This window comes from Crocodylus siamensis, chromosome 8 (genome assembly GCF_052110815.1).
Source record: "Crocodylus siamensis isolate JL-2025a chromosome 8, ASM5211081v1, whole genome shotgun sequence".
NCBI lineage: Eukaryota > Metazoa > Chordata > Crocodylia > Crocodylidae > Crocodylus > Crocodylus siamensis.
In genome coordinates, this window is record NC_143402.1 from 77,543,701 (window position 1) to 77,562,395 (window position 18,695).

Consider the following 18,695-nt stretch of genomic DNA (forward strand, 5'->3'; position numbering starts at 1 on the left):
GCATGGAGAAGTGGCTTGTTCAAGGTCATCCTGACTGAAGCAGGGATGCCTTTCACTACCACCCTAGCCCAGGGGCTGTCCTGTCTAATTCTTCAGCGCACGGACTACCCGCTTGGCTCAAGAAGGCTGGCAGTCAAAGGCAAGCACCACGTGCCACACGGGTGGTGAGAAAGAGAAAGACAGAGCTGCAAGCAGCCCGTTCCCCCTCTGGGTCAGCTGGAGCTGCAGAGAGGCAGGTACCTTGCAGTGGGATTTGTGTGAAGTGCAAAACATCTGGAGCTGCGCCTTACAAGGCAGCCTTTGTGCAGCTGGGAAATTGCCATAAAACAGCACTTGTTCCAGAGAGCTTCGCATACAGAGAGAGTGAGAGAAATGCCTCCCTCCCTTCTCCCCCCTTAGCAGATTTCAGGCCTTTGCTGAATTCTTTTGGTGGCTCGGGGGGGGGGGGGTGCAAATGACTCCAAGGGATGCAAGGCAGACAGAGGACGGAGGAACAGCAAGATACTATGTTCTTCTGGTGAACATCTGCAGCACCGCTCAATTCCTTCTCTCTCCTACCCTTACAAAACAAGGGCACAGCTGCTCTACCAGGACTTTTCTTGCAAGAAGCTCAGAGCCCATAGGCCATCCTGCAGTCACAAGCCAGTGTGCAGAGCCAGCCTTCCAGAAACCATCTTAGGACAGGATACCGCACGCAACCCCATGTTCATGAACCTCTCCTTTGAAATGGAAGGGAATTCTGTGCACCTAATACCCACCACACACCCTCATGTGCACCTAATACCCACCACACATCCTCATGTGCACCTAATACCCACCACACACCCTCATGTGAACCTAATACCAGGCATACGTCCTAATACCCTCATGTGTCTTAGATTTGAGTGTAACGTTACATCCAAAACTAATCCCAAAGAGTTCAATATAACTGCTGCGAGTTATATTGAAATATTACATTCAAATTAAGCCTGTGCTTTAAGTGTTGAGAAGCCCAGTTGGTGGAAACCCATCTCCGCTCCCCTGCTTGCTCTGCAGTCCTGGGAGGCATTATCGCTGGCTGAGGAATGCAGGGCTCTGGAGGTGGAAAGCACTTTGGGCTGAAAGGTAAACACTGCGATTAAAATAAGGATGCCAGCTGGATGAGGGCCTGGAAAGCCAGTGGTAGGACCTGTCTCAGAGAGATAAACAGCATTTATTATAAAATGCAGACCGCATGTCATCATGGTCAAGTTGTCTTTTCCAAATGCTCAGGGTGCATCTACATATGCGCCTTAATGCGCGTTAGCCTATTTTAATATGCATTAAAGCGTCACAAAAACTGTGGGCATTTGTACGCATACTTTTTTTCCCCGGGACATGCCGCAGATCTGCCACTCAATGAATCAGGTTTGCTCCGCACACAAGCGGAGGCAAGCTGCACTGTGCCGCCTATAGTTGTATAAGTGGTAAAATGCACAGAAGTGTACAGAAAATGGCGTTGCACTTTTGTACCAAAGCATCTCCAAGGTGTTTTCATTCAAAAACACACCGCCGCCATTTTCTCAGTGCTGATGCACATTTTGCTGCTTATACAACTGCATGCATCGCAGTTTTCGAAGTGCCTGGTGCAGTGATGCATGCCTGTCTAAAAAAGACCTGTGCTCTTTCGCTAATGCACATTAAAATTGGTTAATGTGCATTTTGCTAATACCTCCCAATGGAGGTACTAGATTTAATGCGCATTACCTAAAGTGCATTAATTGAATGTGTAGATGTGCCCCCAGGTGCTTCCAAGATGGACCCTATTCCAACCGCTATGGCAGAATAAGGCAATTCTGTTTGTGCAAGACACCCCAGATCCCCATTGCCCACTGGTCCCTTCAGAGTTGAAATAGCCCGCGAAATCCTGTGAGAGCCAGGCAGAGAGAGATGTGCAGGAACCTCTGAATGCCAATCCTTGTCCTTGGGGACATGACAATCCTGGCTGCACACAACAGAATTAAATCCGAGGCAGAGAGACCTGGGGTTGCTCTTCCCAGAAAAGGCCTGGGAAGAAGGTGGAAAGTCAGGATTCAGAAGGAGTGATGACAACGGCGGTCTGCTGGAGGCATTCAGCTTCATGTGGGCCTTGATCTGGCACAAGCTTCCCAACAGAGAGATCTCGGAGTCCATTGCAAGACAGGGCCATGGCGTGTATTTTTCTTGTAAGCGCAGCAAAGACATTCAGCTGCGGAGCTCGCGCTGCAGTAACCAGAGCTTTCAATCTAACGCTGCTGCCCCTTAATTTGCACAGACAGGTTAGGAAATACCATACTTTCCAGTAATAAAGGGCACAAGCAGTGCAAACAGGGCCAGCTGCTTCCTCCAATGATACTTAACATTGCGCTGTCAGCCCTGCTCTCCAGACCTAGGAGACTTTCTGACCTTGAGTGGTGTTTTGTGGAGGCTCGTCGAGAGGAAGGATGGGGTGCTTTCCAATCTGCAGTTTCCTCCCCTGGTATTTAGGTTCCTCTTGGGATGGAAAATGGAGGGAGATGAAGATGGGACTGTCTTCTGGTTGGGTCACTAGGAACAAAGAAGGAAGGAAGGAAACAAGGGCAAGGACACAAGAGGCCTGGGTCACAGGGAAATAGGAAGGGAGAAGACTTCCCAAATGGGAGCTCCCAAACACTTCTGATGATGGTTGCCTAGGAGGGAGACAAACTGGAGAAGATCCCAACTGGGACCCCTGCAGCACAGCCAGGAATGAAACCAAAGTCTTTCAAATCCCTTCACCACAAACCAGCCCTCGTATCTGCACCCCTTGGGAGCTCTTCCTAGTGGAAAAATAAATGCCGTACATCAGGTACCGGCCATTCCCTTGCACCAACCTCGCCGTGCAAGGGGAAGGGCTTTTCTCTCCCTCGCGCGGAGCTCAGCCTGCACGCTGGGACCACATGCAGCTTTTTGGCTTCATCTGCATCCTCCAAGGGTTCAAAAATAAGATGACGAGCAGCCTGTTCCCCAACCCCCAAGCACTCATGCAAACAGCCTCAGAGGTTCGCCATGCCGCTGGCTGCATGCAGGTCCCCATTGCAGACCCACGAAGGAAGGACCTTCCTCGAGTTTTGGCCGGCGCTTTGCTGCCTGGCGTGACGGGAGTGTGATACACCTGCCTCCATCGGGAGGCAGCAGGCAGGGGCCTGCCCTCCCAAACAATGGCCCCCATTATACCGACAGCTCTCACCGCAGCTCCTATCGATGAGGAAGCCCAATCTATCAGCGCCTGTCAGCGCCTCGCATGTACTTGACGTCAGGTCTCGCATGCGCGCAGCAGCACCCCAGCGCTCTTGTGACATGTAACGTGTCCGTCAGCGCAGGAAACACAGAGGGAAGACGTGGTTGGGTTTCACAGCCAACCAAGAGAGAGGGAGAGACATGCAGAAAAGGGACCTTGTGAAAACACCACTTGAGCGCTTTGCTTGGAAATACAAAAAAAAAAAAAAATCATTACAGATGGCTTGTCGGCTGTTTGCTCTAGCTCCCTCCCTCAGCAAGGCAAACAACTGACAGCGTGAAATCCATGTGCCCAACAAAGCAAAGGTTACCGGAGCACATCCCCAGGTTGTTTCCAGCGCTCGTCACATGTTTCCTATTATGTTTACGACATGCTACACAAGGCAGGCAATGCTGAGCTCGCGGCGGCAGGGGAGGTAGAGGCTCTCAAGCAGCACCGCAGCCGGCTCTGCGAAGGCTGCTCAGCTGGCTGTGGCGAGGGCTACATCTAGGGAGAGTCCCACTTCGGTCCCTGCTTTTCCTGCAGGGATGCCTGGAGAGGGCTACCTGCATTGTCAGGTGCATGCCTGGCTTTAAGGACAGGACTGAGATGCAGCAACACAACTGCAATGGTTATCGAGTGGCAGCCCTTTGCAACCCTGGTTTTCCTTTCCAGCTGCTCAAAATGCATTATTGGTGAGGGGAACAAAATGCATCTCTGGGTCTTAACTCTAGATCCCACGGCTCACTTCCACCCTCCCGCAGGCACACAGCATGCCCCACTTGACGCACAGTTCACCTCTCCCCATACCCTTCTGCATTGCACCCGTCCACCCCCACGCAGCCCTGCAGACCGACCACCTACTACCCAGCAGCTAACCTCCCTTCAGCACCCCCCACCCCCACTCATGGCTCCTGGATGAGACCCTCGAGCTAACACTGCAAAACAAGCAGCAAAACTGCAGATGGTCCCTGGATTAACAATCCTAGCTAATCACTCAACCCACAGTACCACGCTAAAGCAGGGCTGCTGTTTCAAGTTCAAGTGGTAGGGCACACAGCATCCTCAGTCAAATGCTTCCTGGAGCCATGGGTACACCAGGGGGTGGTTGGCCCTGCTCATCGCTCTGTCTGTCCATGCGACTTACACACAGTCCAGCAGTTGCAAAGCACTGGTCTAAGCCATCTTTCCCTCTAATCTGTAACGAGGGGTTAGCACATGGGGGGGGGAATGGCTTTCTCTCTCTTAAGCAGAGTGTGTAGGATGGGATGTGTTTTCAATGCAGCTCACAGCGTGCCAGCCCCAGGAGCCGGAGCGTGCAGGCAAGCTACCGAACAGAGCGAACCAGTCTTCCTGCAAAGGACGAGTGAGGAGCCGTCGGCGTGGGTTGCTTTCCAAGAGATTCCAAACCACAAAGTCATGCTTGGGGTTTACACCCAGCCAAGAGGGATTTCAATTTTCCACCTTATCAGCTTGTCATCTTGTCTGCAGACACGGCGTGCCTAACACCATACAGTCAAAGGCAGCGATGTTCGGCAGTGTTGCGCCTCTCCTTGGAAAGGCTTCTTAGGTCTTCTTCCAGAGATGCATTCACGAGCACAGAGCTGATGAGCGCTTCCTCCAGACTCCAGCCTTCAAGAGGGTGCAGTGTGTCGGTATTTCTCTGCCCAGAATCCACGATCGTCCAGCTGAAACCAAAAATCTTCAGCCCGCTGGCTTTAGGATAATTCGATACCAACCCCTCATTGACATTTTTGACTTTACGGTATTGATTGCAATGCAAGAAATAAAAACCAAGTTAAAAACACACCTTGTCTCCTTCAAATTAGATGCCTAAAATGATGGATGAGCTCCTAATTCACTAGGGTGCTCCTGAAGGCTCTGCTTTGGGTCCCAACCTGGGAGCATACGACTCAGGCAGAAAAAGCCAAAGTGTCTGTACCTGCTAAACCCCATCCTCTTTCCCTCCCAGATGTGGCACCTTTGGCACGTGGTTTATAACTCTCACGGACGTGCAGATGCAAGTTAACAAACACTCACCTTTCTGCTCTCTTTTAAAACAGAAGCAAAGCCTGATCCTGCTTCCACTGCAAAACGTCCCTTAGCTTCAGTACCTGAAGGCTCAACCTCAGCTGCCTGCATCCTTAAATGTAGGTAAGTGCTGCGATGTATGGGAGTGAGATGTGCAGGCTCCCCGGACCCCCACCTCAGTCTTCCCAGCCCTGTGTGGCCGTGACTCGCTGTGATCCCAAGTGACAGCCCACATTTAGCGCAGGCTTTGCAGGGGGATCTAGCTGAACGTTTGCAGAGCCCTAACACCGTGACTTTACCTGGGGAACCAGCAAACCAGGTGCGGAGGCAGATGGGCTGCAGTCTTCTTTTCCTGGCAAGACTGAACTCTAAATGGGAAACAATAAGTAAAAAGTGGCTTTGTCTTTGCTTTCTACCCATCAGTGCTGCCTTTTCAAAACAATTACAGAGGCCACCTGGGCATCCTTGCTCTTAACATGTTTCCTGACCCGGGAGGTGCTGGGGACCCCAGTGTCTGGATACATTTCTCTGGTCTCTCAAGGGTTTTTTTTAAGCAGCAGAGCCACAAGCCAGGGTGATGAAGACGGTCCAAACACATGCATAGAGGGTGTTTAAGAAAAACCCCTCTTCTGCAAGGCAGCGAGGGCTGCTAAATTCTGCTATTCACTCCCATTAGAAAAGCCTGCAGAAAGAGTTGCGCACGACACACGTAGAAGGACCGGTCATCTGCCACCAGCACGCAGCCACCTCGGGTGGCACAGAACAGCTCTTCAGCAACGCGGCAGGACAGATGACGCTGGAAAGGAAGAAGAAAAATGGACAGAAACAACCTGGTCCCTTTCCAGGTCTCTCCCTCTCACCTCAGTAACTCACCTCAGTTACCCACATGGTTGACAAGACGCAAGCCAAGGGAAATTTTGATATTGCCACCTTGGGTTTCATTCCATATCTGGCTGTAAAAGCCTCAAGTGTCCAAAGCATTTTGCTTGGCTGACTTCGGGCTGCAACCTGCCTGTAGCTGAGGCATTGCAGGGTTTCCTAGAAGCTCCTGGCCAGGGGCAGTCTCGCCTCTGGGCCAGCCTTTCCCAACCCACTCCCACGCCTTGCTGCAGCTTCTGCCTCTCGGTGCCCCACGGGGAGAGCTGAAAGGCTAAGTGAGTTGCCCAAGGTGAAAACTTGAAAGTGGCCAAGCTGAGACCTGCTCCTAGCCTCAAGTCCTGCAACATAAAACATTATTATAGCCCATCTTTATGATGCACCATTTATTTTTTGATTACTTAACCCGACCGGGGCTCAGGGAAAAGAAAGCCAACCTTTCCCCAGGCCTTTCTCTTTGCTCAGATTTCCACAAGGGGTTTCTGGAAGTGAGAGCTTCAAACAACCTGCATGGGCTGCCCAATGCCGGTCTCAGACTAGAGATTTCTAGTTACCACTGGGATTTGTACCAGGACACACAAATAAACCGTTTGGCTCCATTCCTCTCTCTCAAGCAGCCCTTTGAAGAATTAACCAAAATCCCAACAACAGAAATACCAGTTGCCTAAAGATAATTCCCCTGCCGCTCTTCCAGCGGAGTTGGGACTTTGTACCGTGCAGCCTTCACATCCATAATAAGTTATTCAGAGATCCCGATGCCATGGTTAGGGAACTGTGCGAAGCACAAAACTTTCATTGTGCATCCAACTTCCCAAGTTCAAAGTCTGCCATTTGAAACAATTGCCGTAAAAATGCCAAGAAAATTCAGAAAAATAGATCATTGAGGTCTAATAAAATGGAAACATTTTGCTCCAGTGTTAACTGGATATATAGTAAGGCATAGAGAAATCAAGAAGATTTTGCAAGCTATTTTACATTTCGGAGGAACTGCCCTTTCCAATTGAAAGCTCTGTTTAAGTTTCTCCAACCAACTCTGCTTCAGATCAGTAGATCTCTCTTGTATACCTTGCAAATATTCAAAGAGGGAAAGTAGCAAAAAGCCAAATCCTTTCAGAAGATATGGCCAGGTAACGCATGCAGCGGTTTGCAGCACAACAGAGCATGGCTGCTGTGGGCACCTTGAGCCACCTGTATTTCCAACTTTCATGGCTTTAATCCTCCACTATAGACAAGGCCCCGGCAGGACAGCTCAGTTCTTCACAGTCCTGCAGAAGCCAAGAACGAGTCCTATGCTGCTTGCCGTCTGAGCGTGGGTCAGAAGAAGCGGATGGGAGGAAAGATAAGGTGGCCTACATTTCCAGCCAGCCATTCCCCTTTGCATAGATGGAGTATCTAACCATGCACATGCTTCTATTTGCAACTGTAAGGATTCAAAAACTTGGGCTTGAACGGAGGCTGGAACTCATCTGGACCAGCAGTTAGAAAGATCTCCTAACACCAGCCATAAGAATACGGACCCCTGATCCACAAGCTCCCCTCCTTTCCATCGCTGCCCTGCCGCAGAAGCGGACACGTCTCTGCAGCGCAGTACCGGGGAGAGCTGGGGATGGCTTCCAGGTTGAAAAGCAGGACCTGGATGCCGGGCAATACCGCTGCTTGCATAACGCCCCCCCCCCCGCAAAAAAACCCGCTGGGAAACCTGGACTCAAGCAGATGAACTGTACAGTCGCCCTTGAGTTAGAAGTCTGCACGTGCATGTGAGCCTGGATTTTAATCGCCACCCAAAGTTGCCAAGTACAACACAGCACACATGAAGAGAATAGCAGTCCTCCCTTTCCCCTGGGGGGATGGGGTTAGGAGAAGGGAAAGGAGGTTAAAAGCCAGTGTTTCTTTAGAAGCGATGACTCAGGTGCTGCCATCTTTCCTGGGAGCACATCCTGCCTGCCCGTCGTTTCTGGGCTGCATTGTGCTTTATGGCACGGGCTACAATAATGGGATGATTGTTTGATTGCGTGCAAAGCCCTTGCTCAGGGTTTTCTGGTCCCCACCTACTCCCTAGAAACCACAACCGTGTAGGGTTGCACCTTCCTCCACCCTGCAACCCCCCCACGTCCCCAGGTAAACACAGCGCGTCCGCACGCAAGCCCTGTGCAAGGAGGACCCGCCCCGGTTCTCACACCCCGGAGGCCTTGGGCGATGGGATTGCCCCAGCGTTCCTGCTCCCTGACTCAGCAGTCGGCGACGTGAGCTGTGTCACGCTGCCCAGGAGAAAGGGCTCTACCTGTCTGCACTTGCACAGCTCCGGCTGCTCTCCCCTCCTCCTGTGCCTGCGCTGCTTGAGACGCAGGCCGCGGAGATGAAGGACAGGCCCCAAGCGGGGAGATGTCACCGGGCCGTCAGTCCCTTGCTAGGGCTCAGATGCGCGCACAAGCACGCAGCTTTTCAATCCCCGCCGCCATGCAGGGTATATCTGGTGGGCTGCACTGGGGGAAACTCTTCCCCTGCGATGGGATGCAAAATTCCTACATCTGGGGCAGATACAGTCCAGTGGGATGGGGCTGGCTAGGTGCAATATCTGGAGGCATTTTGGGTGCGGGGGTGAGGGCGGGGAACTGGAAGGTGGAGAAATACATAAGCCAGTGAGCCAGGCTGCCCTCATTTAGGAGCAGAATTGGCACTCGGCTTCAAGCACACGTGCGCTCCACGCAAACAAACCAGATCAGATTCTCAGGGACAGGGAAGAGCTGGCTGAGGCCAGGGCAACCCACGCCATCGCACCTGCCCTCTCGTCCCACGGGCAGGCCTGCTGCGGCACATCTTTGTGTGCGCAAAACAGCTGCTTTGCATGACACAGCCCCAGCCTGACATAATCCCCTCTCCGGTGACCTCATCCAGAGATAAACACGGTGACAATGCGAGCGCCGTTATCTCCGCATGGCGCGGTGTCATCAAGGCATTGCTGTTGTGCTGGGGCAGCCGTGGCCTTAGGGGAACAGCTTCCCATTCCCCATGCACCGCGCTCTCCCCAGTGACGGACACATGCGGCTCCGCAAAGCGTCAGTCCCCGTCCTCGAGGGAAATACCTCCTAAAATAAGCCCAGGTAAACAAAAAGCAGTAAAGGCCACAGCCCAGGACTCAATAGCAACTTTGCTCCTCTGCCTTCTCAAAGCATTACGGCAGATCTGCAAGCATGGCATGCACGCATGGGTTTTGTGCAAGAGAGATGAATGAGTCACTTCACCCGCTGCTGTAGCAGGACCACCACCGGGGTCGGAGGAGAGCTTTTTAAGCCAGGTACACTGAGAAGTGAATGATATAAAACCCAGCTGAAGCTGCAGCGGGGAATTTAAGAAGGAAAAGTGGCCTGGGAGATCAGCCACCTCCAGAGAACAGGGCCATTAGAGGGCAAATTCTGATCTCTGCCCCCCTGAGCAACCCCAATTAGCAACTTCATTGTCTTCCGGGGAGTGACAAAGGGTCTGTATCAATCCCTCTGGATGTCTGTGCTTGGGATAGTGAATGATCACTACCCCAAGTGCAAACACTATTTGGATGGAGCAGAGGGTGTCCCACATGCAAGGAAAGACAGACAGCTGCAGTGCTTCTCAGTGCACTTTCCCATCCCAGAAGCCACTACAAGAGACTGGGAATATTTTTAGAAAAAATGGTTCCTTTTTCTAAAAATAATTATTTGCATTCAAGCAGCTTTAATGTCCATGAGGTTACCCACAATCCTCTGTACACGCCAAGCGTGACTGCCTATAAAACCAAGGGCTGAGTAATGAGAAGTGAAAACCAATGGAGACATCTGTAAATCAGCTTGAGCAAATAAAGCTAAAAAAAAAAAAATCCACACTGGATCCATGGGCAGATACTTCGTCATACAAATGAAAAGCTTTGGAGCCTGTTCCTGTTGAGTGACTGGGAGTTGTTGGAGAACTGGGCAGGAGCCAGCTTCTCCTTCTTAGGGTCTGTGTTCAGCATCCCAGCATGGAAATACCACGATTGTTGTGATGCAAGTGCCAAAGATGCCTCCTCCTTGAAATCTCTGCATTGCCGGGGGAACCCTCCGTGATAACTGGTGGTACTGTGCTGGTTGTTTAATGGGACTACTGGAAAGGAAAGGAGAACTGGAGGGGGGCATCTCTGATGATCATAGAAAGCACAGAAAATGTGGGTTAGAAGGGACTTAGGAAGTCACATCTAGCCCAACCCTCTGCTCAAAGCAGGACCAGCCCCAAGTACATCATCCCAGATAAGGCTTTGTCTAGTTGGGTCTTAAACACCTCCAAGGATGGAGAGTCCACCACCTCTCTGGGTCACCTATTCCAGTGCTTTACTACTCTCCTAGTGACAGATTTTTTTCCTAATATCTAACCTAAACCTCCCTTGCTGCAACTTGAGCCCATTGCTCCTTCTGTCATCTGCCCCCACTGAGACCAGTCCAGCTCCATCCTCTTTGCAGCCCCCCTGCAGGGAGGTGAAGGCTGCTATTCAATCCCCCTCGGTCTTCTCTTCTGCAGACTCAGTCAGCCCAGTTCCCTCAGCCGCTCCTCACCAGTCCTATTCTCCATCCCCCAAACCATTTTCAATGTCCTCCGCTGGACTCTAAGGTGATGCAGCAGCCTCAGCCTAAAAGTCCTTGAAGGACTTAATAAAATAAGCCCTCATGGTGCCTCTGGGAGACAGGGACTGCAATAACTACCTGTCTTCCAGCTGGAGAAACTGAGATGAAAGGGTAGGAAGGTCCAGCATTGCCCAAATCCTCTCCGGATTGCTTAGAGTCAGCCCAGCCTGGACAACACTGACAAACGGAGCCGGCGCAGACCCCGCAGAAGAGCACAGGAAACACCAGAAGTGTGCGACTTACTCATTTAACACTGCCCAGGGCTTGATTAAAAAGCTTCTTCCATCCAGACAACACAGGTGCATTTCTTTTTAAAAGGACCGGGTGGTTTGTTCCAGTTTCCTACGGCCTTGCCCGTCACGGTCAGTCTGTCTGGTAATGAAGTGAAGCATCCAGCACAGACTGTGCTCTTTAGTCTCTGTTTGCAGAGAGACCCAGCATGTGCCAGGTGCTTTTCAGACACGCAGGCAGGCCCCGTCCCTGCACCCAGAAGCTCACGCAGCAACACAGAACTTACAAAGAGGAAATTAAGGAGACAAAAAAATCCACCATATTGGAGCGCCCAGTGTCTCTGAAGTCACCTCAACCTCCTCCTGGGGAAAAGATGTGAGGTGCTCCTATGCCCCATCCTTACTGCAATTTCTGACCCTGAATGTGCATAATGCATGCTTCCTTACAGAACCACCTCCATAGGAGGGAAGAGTTATTATCCCCATTGTACAGATGGGGAAAAGAGGCCATGGGAATGCATACACTGCTATACAGAGATGTGATTGCGGCTGGTTGCCTAAACTAGGTTTTAAATAGCTAGATCAGGTACCAAACTCACTCAGGATCCAGGACTTTGCGGCTGCAGCCATACAGCCATCGACACCCAAGATTGCCTTAAATTGCCTTTGGATTGCGGTGCTAAAAAAGGTCACACGGGGACTCTTGTGTCATGGAGGCAACATGCAGGACTTCCATAAGTCAGGCTGGTCTCCTCAGCAGTGTTCAACCCTTCCTCTCTCTATTACACCTCTGTCCAACGTACAGTTTCTTCCTACGACAGCAGCCAGATCCCAGGATAACAAGCTGAATACCTTCCCAGTCTCCTCCTCCTCGTATGGTCTGACCATATGTTTGTATTGTATTTGCTTAGGACTCCGCCTTTTACCTGACAGCTGTTGTTTCCATGCATCATTTCAAGCCTGGATTGCAGCCAGACTTCCAATCACGGCAAGAAATAGATATCTAATTGCATTCCCCTCTGGGGCACGGGCAGACGAGAAGAATTTTTCACGTTATTTTCCAACATCACTCTCCCACCTCCCCATTTCTATGGGTTGAACATACATAATTATCTTAGTGGGCTACATCTAAGCAGGATTAAGTGCACTAAGTGATATTATCTCCCAGCGAGCTGATTATAAGGTTTTCTTTTAAATTAATAATGTGGTTTTTTTTCCCCACCAGTTAACACCACACGCCAGAAATCAAATAAGAAAACATCACTTACAGACACTCCACTTGAAAATCCTGACTGGGAGATAACCAACACCCCCGATGCTTCTACCTCTTCCACCACAACTCTGGGAAAAATGCCCTTACAACTCTTCCTGTCCTCATGGATGCAAATAGGCAAGTTGGGAGTTGTACCAGCTTCACTGGATGAAAATAAGGGTTTACACCCTTCAAGAACATTTTGCCCATGGACAGACTGCAAGACCAAGAACAAGAAGGCTTTGCTTCTACCCCCAATTCACTGCATTATGCTGGCAAGTCATTTCTCAGGCCTGTGCCTCAGTTTTCCCACCTGTGACATGGAGACAATGCTACTTACCCCCTGCTATAAAGCACTTTGAGATCCCTATGTGGAAAAAGCAGTTCTGCAGGAAAAGGTTTGTGACTCAATGTCACCTCCGTGCTGGCTGTAGCCTCCAAAGTGGTTTGCAGGCTTTGATGATAGGAGTTGGAAAGGGAAGTGTGCTTAGTTCTCTCAATCGTCCAGATGGCTCCTTTGCCAAATGAACTGAAGTGATGCGGTTACTGCCCTCAGGGCCTTGCAGCTTTGAGGTCCACACATAAATAACAGCGCCAAATTCCCCAATACGTGGCTTCCATCTTCATCTGGGCAGATTGCCTTCCGTTACCAAGCTATCCTCAACCTTTGCTAGGTCTACAAATCTCAGCCTATGCAGCATGCAGGCCACCCAGAATAATACAACCGCCTTACCCTTGAGCCACGTGCTCCTGTGATCGCAATAAGGGTCAATGAAAAAGCACCTGAAATCTAGGCCGTGGGGACGCATTCAGTAGCCCATTTCAGTTCCCTGAAGCCCTCAGCCCCATAACCAGCTTTGCCTGGGCTACCAGAAAGTTCATCAAGCATGGCTTTCTTCAGCGTCTTTCTTTAGTGGGGCTGGGGTTTCCACACCTGTTCCCCAGAGCTTTGTTTTCACCATTTCTCTAACACATCCAGCATAGACCCACATCACAGGCAGGACTGGATGGATTGATCATCTGCACGATGAATCCAGCAAACTTTACTAGAAGGGTGTTTAGCTACCGAGACGAGGTGACAGTGTCATGCGTGGGACAGGTTACGTTTTGGACTGGAGATGCCTAATTTGGAGGCCATCTCATAAAAACCTGGGACAAACCAGGAAGATAAAAACAAAAAGGGAACGCAACTTTTCTTTTCTGGGGATTCTGTTAAGGGTTAAATAGAGCAGATTTAAGTCAGTACAAACTTTCAACTTCCCATTTATTGCAACCAATCACAGTTAAAAGGTCAGATCAACTGGCAAACAGCATTTTTGTAGTATCCCGGACAACATACAGATAAGTACAAATGAAATCCAGCCAACAAAATGAGCCAGGGAAAAATTCCACGGCTTTTACTTAGTTCATTTATATCTATTCCCTTTGGCTGTGATCCTACAACTTCTCAAAGAGGACTGAGAGCGAGCTTATTGAAGACGGTGCTTCCACAATACATGGTCTAGGATGCTTAAAAATTAATTGGTTACAAATTTAAGCCCAGAGGGCACAAATAGTCTGAATATCAGCCAGGCAACCGGTGACTCACGGTGCCAGCCAACATGTGTAACCAAACCCCTTTCCAGGGGGGACGTCTTCTTCGAAAGTGAGGCAGGATGTGCGTTTTGCCTCAATTACACCGTTGACTTTGGTGCTGCATTCTCCAGCTTTATGTGAAGCCATCAGATTCCCTCGTGCTGACTGTACAAGTGTGCGTCCACCTGCAAGAAGCACGGCTTGTTCCCGATCTGTTAAAACAAGTCGCTCTGCAGTTGGGGAACGATGAAGAGCCAAAAAAAAAAAAAGTGCTTGAAAAAAGAAAGAAAAAAGCTGAGCTGGTGCATTTTTGACTGCTCACACTGGGTAATTAACTGATCAATCCTATTAAACCTGGAAAATGAGACCTGTTAATAAGGCCGGGCTCTTCTAATCTAATGCAGGCGCCTTTAGGGGGAAGCCGGAGATGGAAAGCTAAAAGAGCATCCTCCGGGAAGAGCACATGTGAGTGTTTCAAGGGAATTTTCACCGAACTAGCGATCTATCAATGATATAAAACAGAAGCAAATACCAGAACACTGGACAAATATCACTAGTGTACAATAAGGCCTCATGTAGAAGACATGCACCAAGGGGAAAACAGATGCCTTCCCTACTTCTCCAGCTGGACAAGGTGCCCATAAAGTTTCATTTCTATTGGTATCCATCCAAACAACTAATGCCATTCAAACAAAGCAAAAAAACCCCCAAGGACCAGGAAGATAGATGAGATGTTCTGCTACCAACATACCTGTGTAGATTATATATGTGCTGTTACTTCCAGACACCCAAGATGAATTCAGAAGTGCAGACACTTCTGATCATTTATCCCAGTCAAGAGTCCCAGTGCTTAACTACAAACCAGTTCGGACATTTGACCACAGGTTTCTAATCACCTACAGATGAATCAAAAATAACAGAGAGACCTGACCATTACAGACATAGACACATGTCCCAGAACTGAAGGAAAATTCAACAGTAAATAGCAGCCTGGCTGACGCATGTCTTATCCACAACCCTGTTGAAAAAAAAACCATCTGGTGGCAGAGGAAACCCAGGACCTGCAAGGAGCCACCTGTCTTTGTGCTTTGAAAACTGTCAACATGAGGTCACAGGTCCACAAACCCCCTCCCCCCCCCAAAAAAAAAAAAAAAAAAAGATATCTATAAAATCATAGGTAATCAACACCAAACTGGATCAAAAATATATACACAAAAAATAAATCTAGGAGGGCATAAAAATGTTTCCAGTTCCAACAGTTGCTGCACAAATTGCTCCGATGTCATCTTCCGTTGGCCAACAGTGACCTGCCACTACCCAAGTCCAACATCCAAGGACATCATCACCACAAACCCTAAGATGGAGGTCCAGGAAGCCAGCTTCCCATTGCCACTGTTAGGAGAAAAGGAGAGAGAGTGAGCTCCTGTGTTCATTTAAGGATGTTAATTTAAGGCTCAAGAGGAGGTTGACTTGTCATCTGGCCTACACAAAGCAACGACTCTTCCACCATCTTCTTTGTTTCCCCAGCCCTTTATAAGCTTCACATTACTTGAACCCTTTTTCCAAATGAAACAAGACGCATCCATGCTGCCTGGAGTATCACCATCATTTAGAATGGACTCCTTTCCTTCCCAGGGGCTGGCATTCAATTTACAGCTTCCACAGTCCTCAGCTCAGGATTATTTTTTTTTGCACCTTAAACATTAAGCTTGATCTCCCTCTACCACTGAACCATCTCAAAGACCAAGGGGCTGAGGCTTTTCAAAGCCTGCTTTTAGCGGATTCAGACATGCAACTGCACCAAACTTAATGGACGACACACGGGCAGACTTAAAACGACAAGACTTTGCAGCTGGGAGAGTCATTTACGGTGCAATTTGTACAAGGTCTAGCACAATGGAGTCCAACCAGGTTCAGGCATTTCGGTGCTAGTGCATGGATCCATTTTGGAGCTAGTATATGGACACACATCCATATGGAGCTATTTAGGTGCTAGTGCATGGCCATACCTTTGGAGTCATTTTAAAAGGGGAAATTTTCAAAAGGGCAGCAGCTATTACACTCTAATTGTCAAATATGGACTAACCAGGGATGATATAAATGTAGTAAAACTGCCCCAACTTAAGACTAGGTGGAGCAGTGTTGAAGTAATAAGTGCGTCCGTAGATCCTGTTAGAAATGTTTCAGGCAGCTGCAATAAGGAAGGTCTCCAAAGGCAGAAACATCTGTAACCCTCAAAGACCTACAGCCTTGCCTCAGCCTAGAAACAAAGGTGACAAGTTGCAACCTGAACACTCCTGAAATGAAACAAATACCTTAAAAAAAAGAAAAAGAAAAAACCCAGCATGTGCCTTAGAAAAAGGGCTTTTCACACCTCTGCAGCAAGAATTGAGTCATTAACACAGGCCAGACAGAGCATGTGGCTGTATTGCCCAGCAGCCCTTCACCTGGTTTGTGCTTCGGGGATGATGTCATCCATGACCACATAGACCATTGCACCGGCTGCAAAGCCCAAGGCGTAGGGGAGGAGGGGCTCCGCCACTACCACAGCAAAGGCACCGAAGATGCCAGCAATCGGCTCCACCATGCCGCTAAGCTGTCCGTACCTGGAAAAGAAACATGGCTGAGCCCCACTGGGAAGGCCTCAAGAGACACCGGACATTGTAGGCAATGCTGGGGACCTGAGGCTCCACACAGTCAAGCGACCTACCAGGGACCCTATTCTTCCCCACATTATGAGGCTTGAGGCCCTGTGATCCAGGCATGTGGCTCTAAAGCTGTTCAATGGGTCTGGGGAGAACCACGGCTGCCTCTCAGGTCTCTATCTGTGCGACCACATTTGGCCAACTCTGTCACCAGTTGGTGGTCTGAAGGCCAGTATCTATTCTACTAAGGGCTGCCTTTGCTCTCTCTAACTGGTCCTACACCCCTTTCTCTAACTGGTCCTACACCCTCATTTCACAGCCCCCCACTCCCATCTAACTGATTTAACCAACATGCCTTCCTCCCAGCTCCCCGCATGGCAAGACACCCAGCATATGTTACCCAGTGCAACATTAGGTTGACATCCTTTGGGTGCAACATTTTGTGGCACAACACTGGGGAACCACTGGGAGCAACATGGATGCACAAACATGGGCAACGAGAGCAGCAGTGGGAACAGGCATATTCAGTGTCAGATAAAACACGCAAACTGGTCACAGAAGGCATGGTGGTGCGGTTGGTGTCTCTAGGACCTGAGATGGGGCAGACTGGACCCCCTGCAGAGCAACGGAAAGATTGGAAATTCAAATGTAAAAATGCACAGGAACAGCAAACAGAGTCAGAGCTGAGGCAGGGGCTCTGGTCTGGATTCCTCCCTATGGGCTGAGTGCACACCAGGCATCTCCAAAGAGATTTGGAGGTCTCTCTCTCTCCCATGCCTCCTCCAAGGGGAGACCTGTGGGATGCTGTGAAGCCCAGCCCCTGAGGTGGGGAGCGGGAAAGCTTCTCCAGACCTAGCTGGCATTGCATCTTCCAGTTAATATCGCCTTGCCATGGTGCAGTATGACACGAGACACAAGCCTCCAAGGACAGGGACCCAAGCGTGCAAGCACCTGTCCTCTGTACCAGACGGCACCAGGCAGCGCCTGACGGATCAGAGCCGGCTGCAGGAGGGCCTGAACGAAACCCCTCTCCCTCCTCCTTTGGCTTGCAGACCCTTTCAAATGTGGGGGTCATGTATGCTGTTATAACCTTTCAGCTTCCCCCCCTCTCCTTAGCGTCTGTCTCAGGTGAGCGGTGCAGCAAGATGCATTCATTTAATTATGGGGGGGGAGAAATTCCCCACCCATCTTCCCCGTGACCTCCTCTCCATCGTGGCACTTAGCGCACATGTGCCAGCAGCGCCGTGGCCTCATGCTCCCAGAGTTTGCACCCTTGGCTCTTTCGCCTCAGGAAGAGATGTAGATTTGAAATCCAGCCCAGAGCCAAGTGAGAGAAAAGCTGTTTTTAAGCCTTGTGAGTTAACCACAAGTGCTAAATAGCCAACAAAACAAGCTGGTGTGAACTGTAGGGATGCTCTCCATCGAACAGAGCTCCCTTCCCCCAGCTTCTCCTGCTGGTCTTAGGACAGCCCTCAAAATGGGATGCAGGACAGTAGAGACCAGGGGCTCTGATCTGTGCAGGGGTGAACCTAGGGCAGGAAGCACCTTCCATGTTTCAGGGATGTATTTGGGAGCCGTGTTGGTCTCAGACGAAAAGAAATGCAAAACTCTAGAACTCTTGGTTCAGAGATGATGCCTTTTATTAGTTTATTAGTTGGTTTAATAAATGTATTAGTTGGTCTACTAAATTTTAATAATACATTTATTAGTTGGTCTAATAAAAGGTATCTTCTCTGAACCAAGAGCTCTAGAGTTTTGCATTTCTAGATAAAGCACCGCACTCATGCGCTCGCTCTCAGTCTTGCTCATCCCTCTTAGGTTCATACAGATCAAGGCTCCCTTCCCCTGCTCAAGACCACTGTTCTCCAAGACCACATTTCAAGCCTTGCCAGTTCTACAGCCAGGATGGGGCAGCTTCAGAAGGGCAGAAGAGCACGTTTCCTTTTCTAAAAGGTGGAAATCAGGCAAATTGCGCAGTCCTAGGATGTCCAGTCCTGTGAACATAGTGACTGATAATAAGCACTTGCAGCACTCTCCTAGCGACTGCCTGGACCAGCTGCGGGATGCAGCAAAATGTCAAGCCCCTGAGGAGTCCTGAATATGCACCAGCTATAGGGGATCATTGCAAATGGATACGTGCAACACAGGACCATCAGCTGGAGGTGTTACTGGCACTGGTGGCAGACGACAGAACAAGGAGCAATGCCTCAAGTTGCAGCAAGG

General features: G+C 49.8%; 1 protein-coding gene across 3 annotated transcripts in view; it reads right to left on the reverse strand.

Moving 5' to 3' along the window:
- SLC39A11 (solute carrier family 39 member 11) overlaps positions 1 to 18,695 on the reverse strand; it is a 319,790-nt gene that overhangs the window by 93,286 nt on the left and 207,809 nt on the right. For 2 of the 3 annotated variants that reach the window (XM_090061273.1, XM_090061271.1), the window contains exons 10-11: positions 16,275 to 16,433; positions 14,579 to 15,219 (exon numbers count right to left, since the gene is read on the reverse strand). In XM_090061273.1, the coding sequence (XP_089917399.1) occupies positions 15,141 to 15,219; positions 16,275 to 16,433 (238 nt within the window). In that variant the 3' untranslated portion in view covers positions 14,579 to 15,140. Of the gene's footprint in view, positions 1 to 13,480; positions 14,100 to 14,578; positions 15,220 to 16,274; positions 16,434 to 18,695 lie in introns of those variants that run through there. The other variant, XM_090061272.1, reaches the window with a different exon arrangement.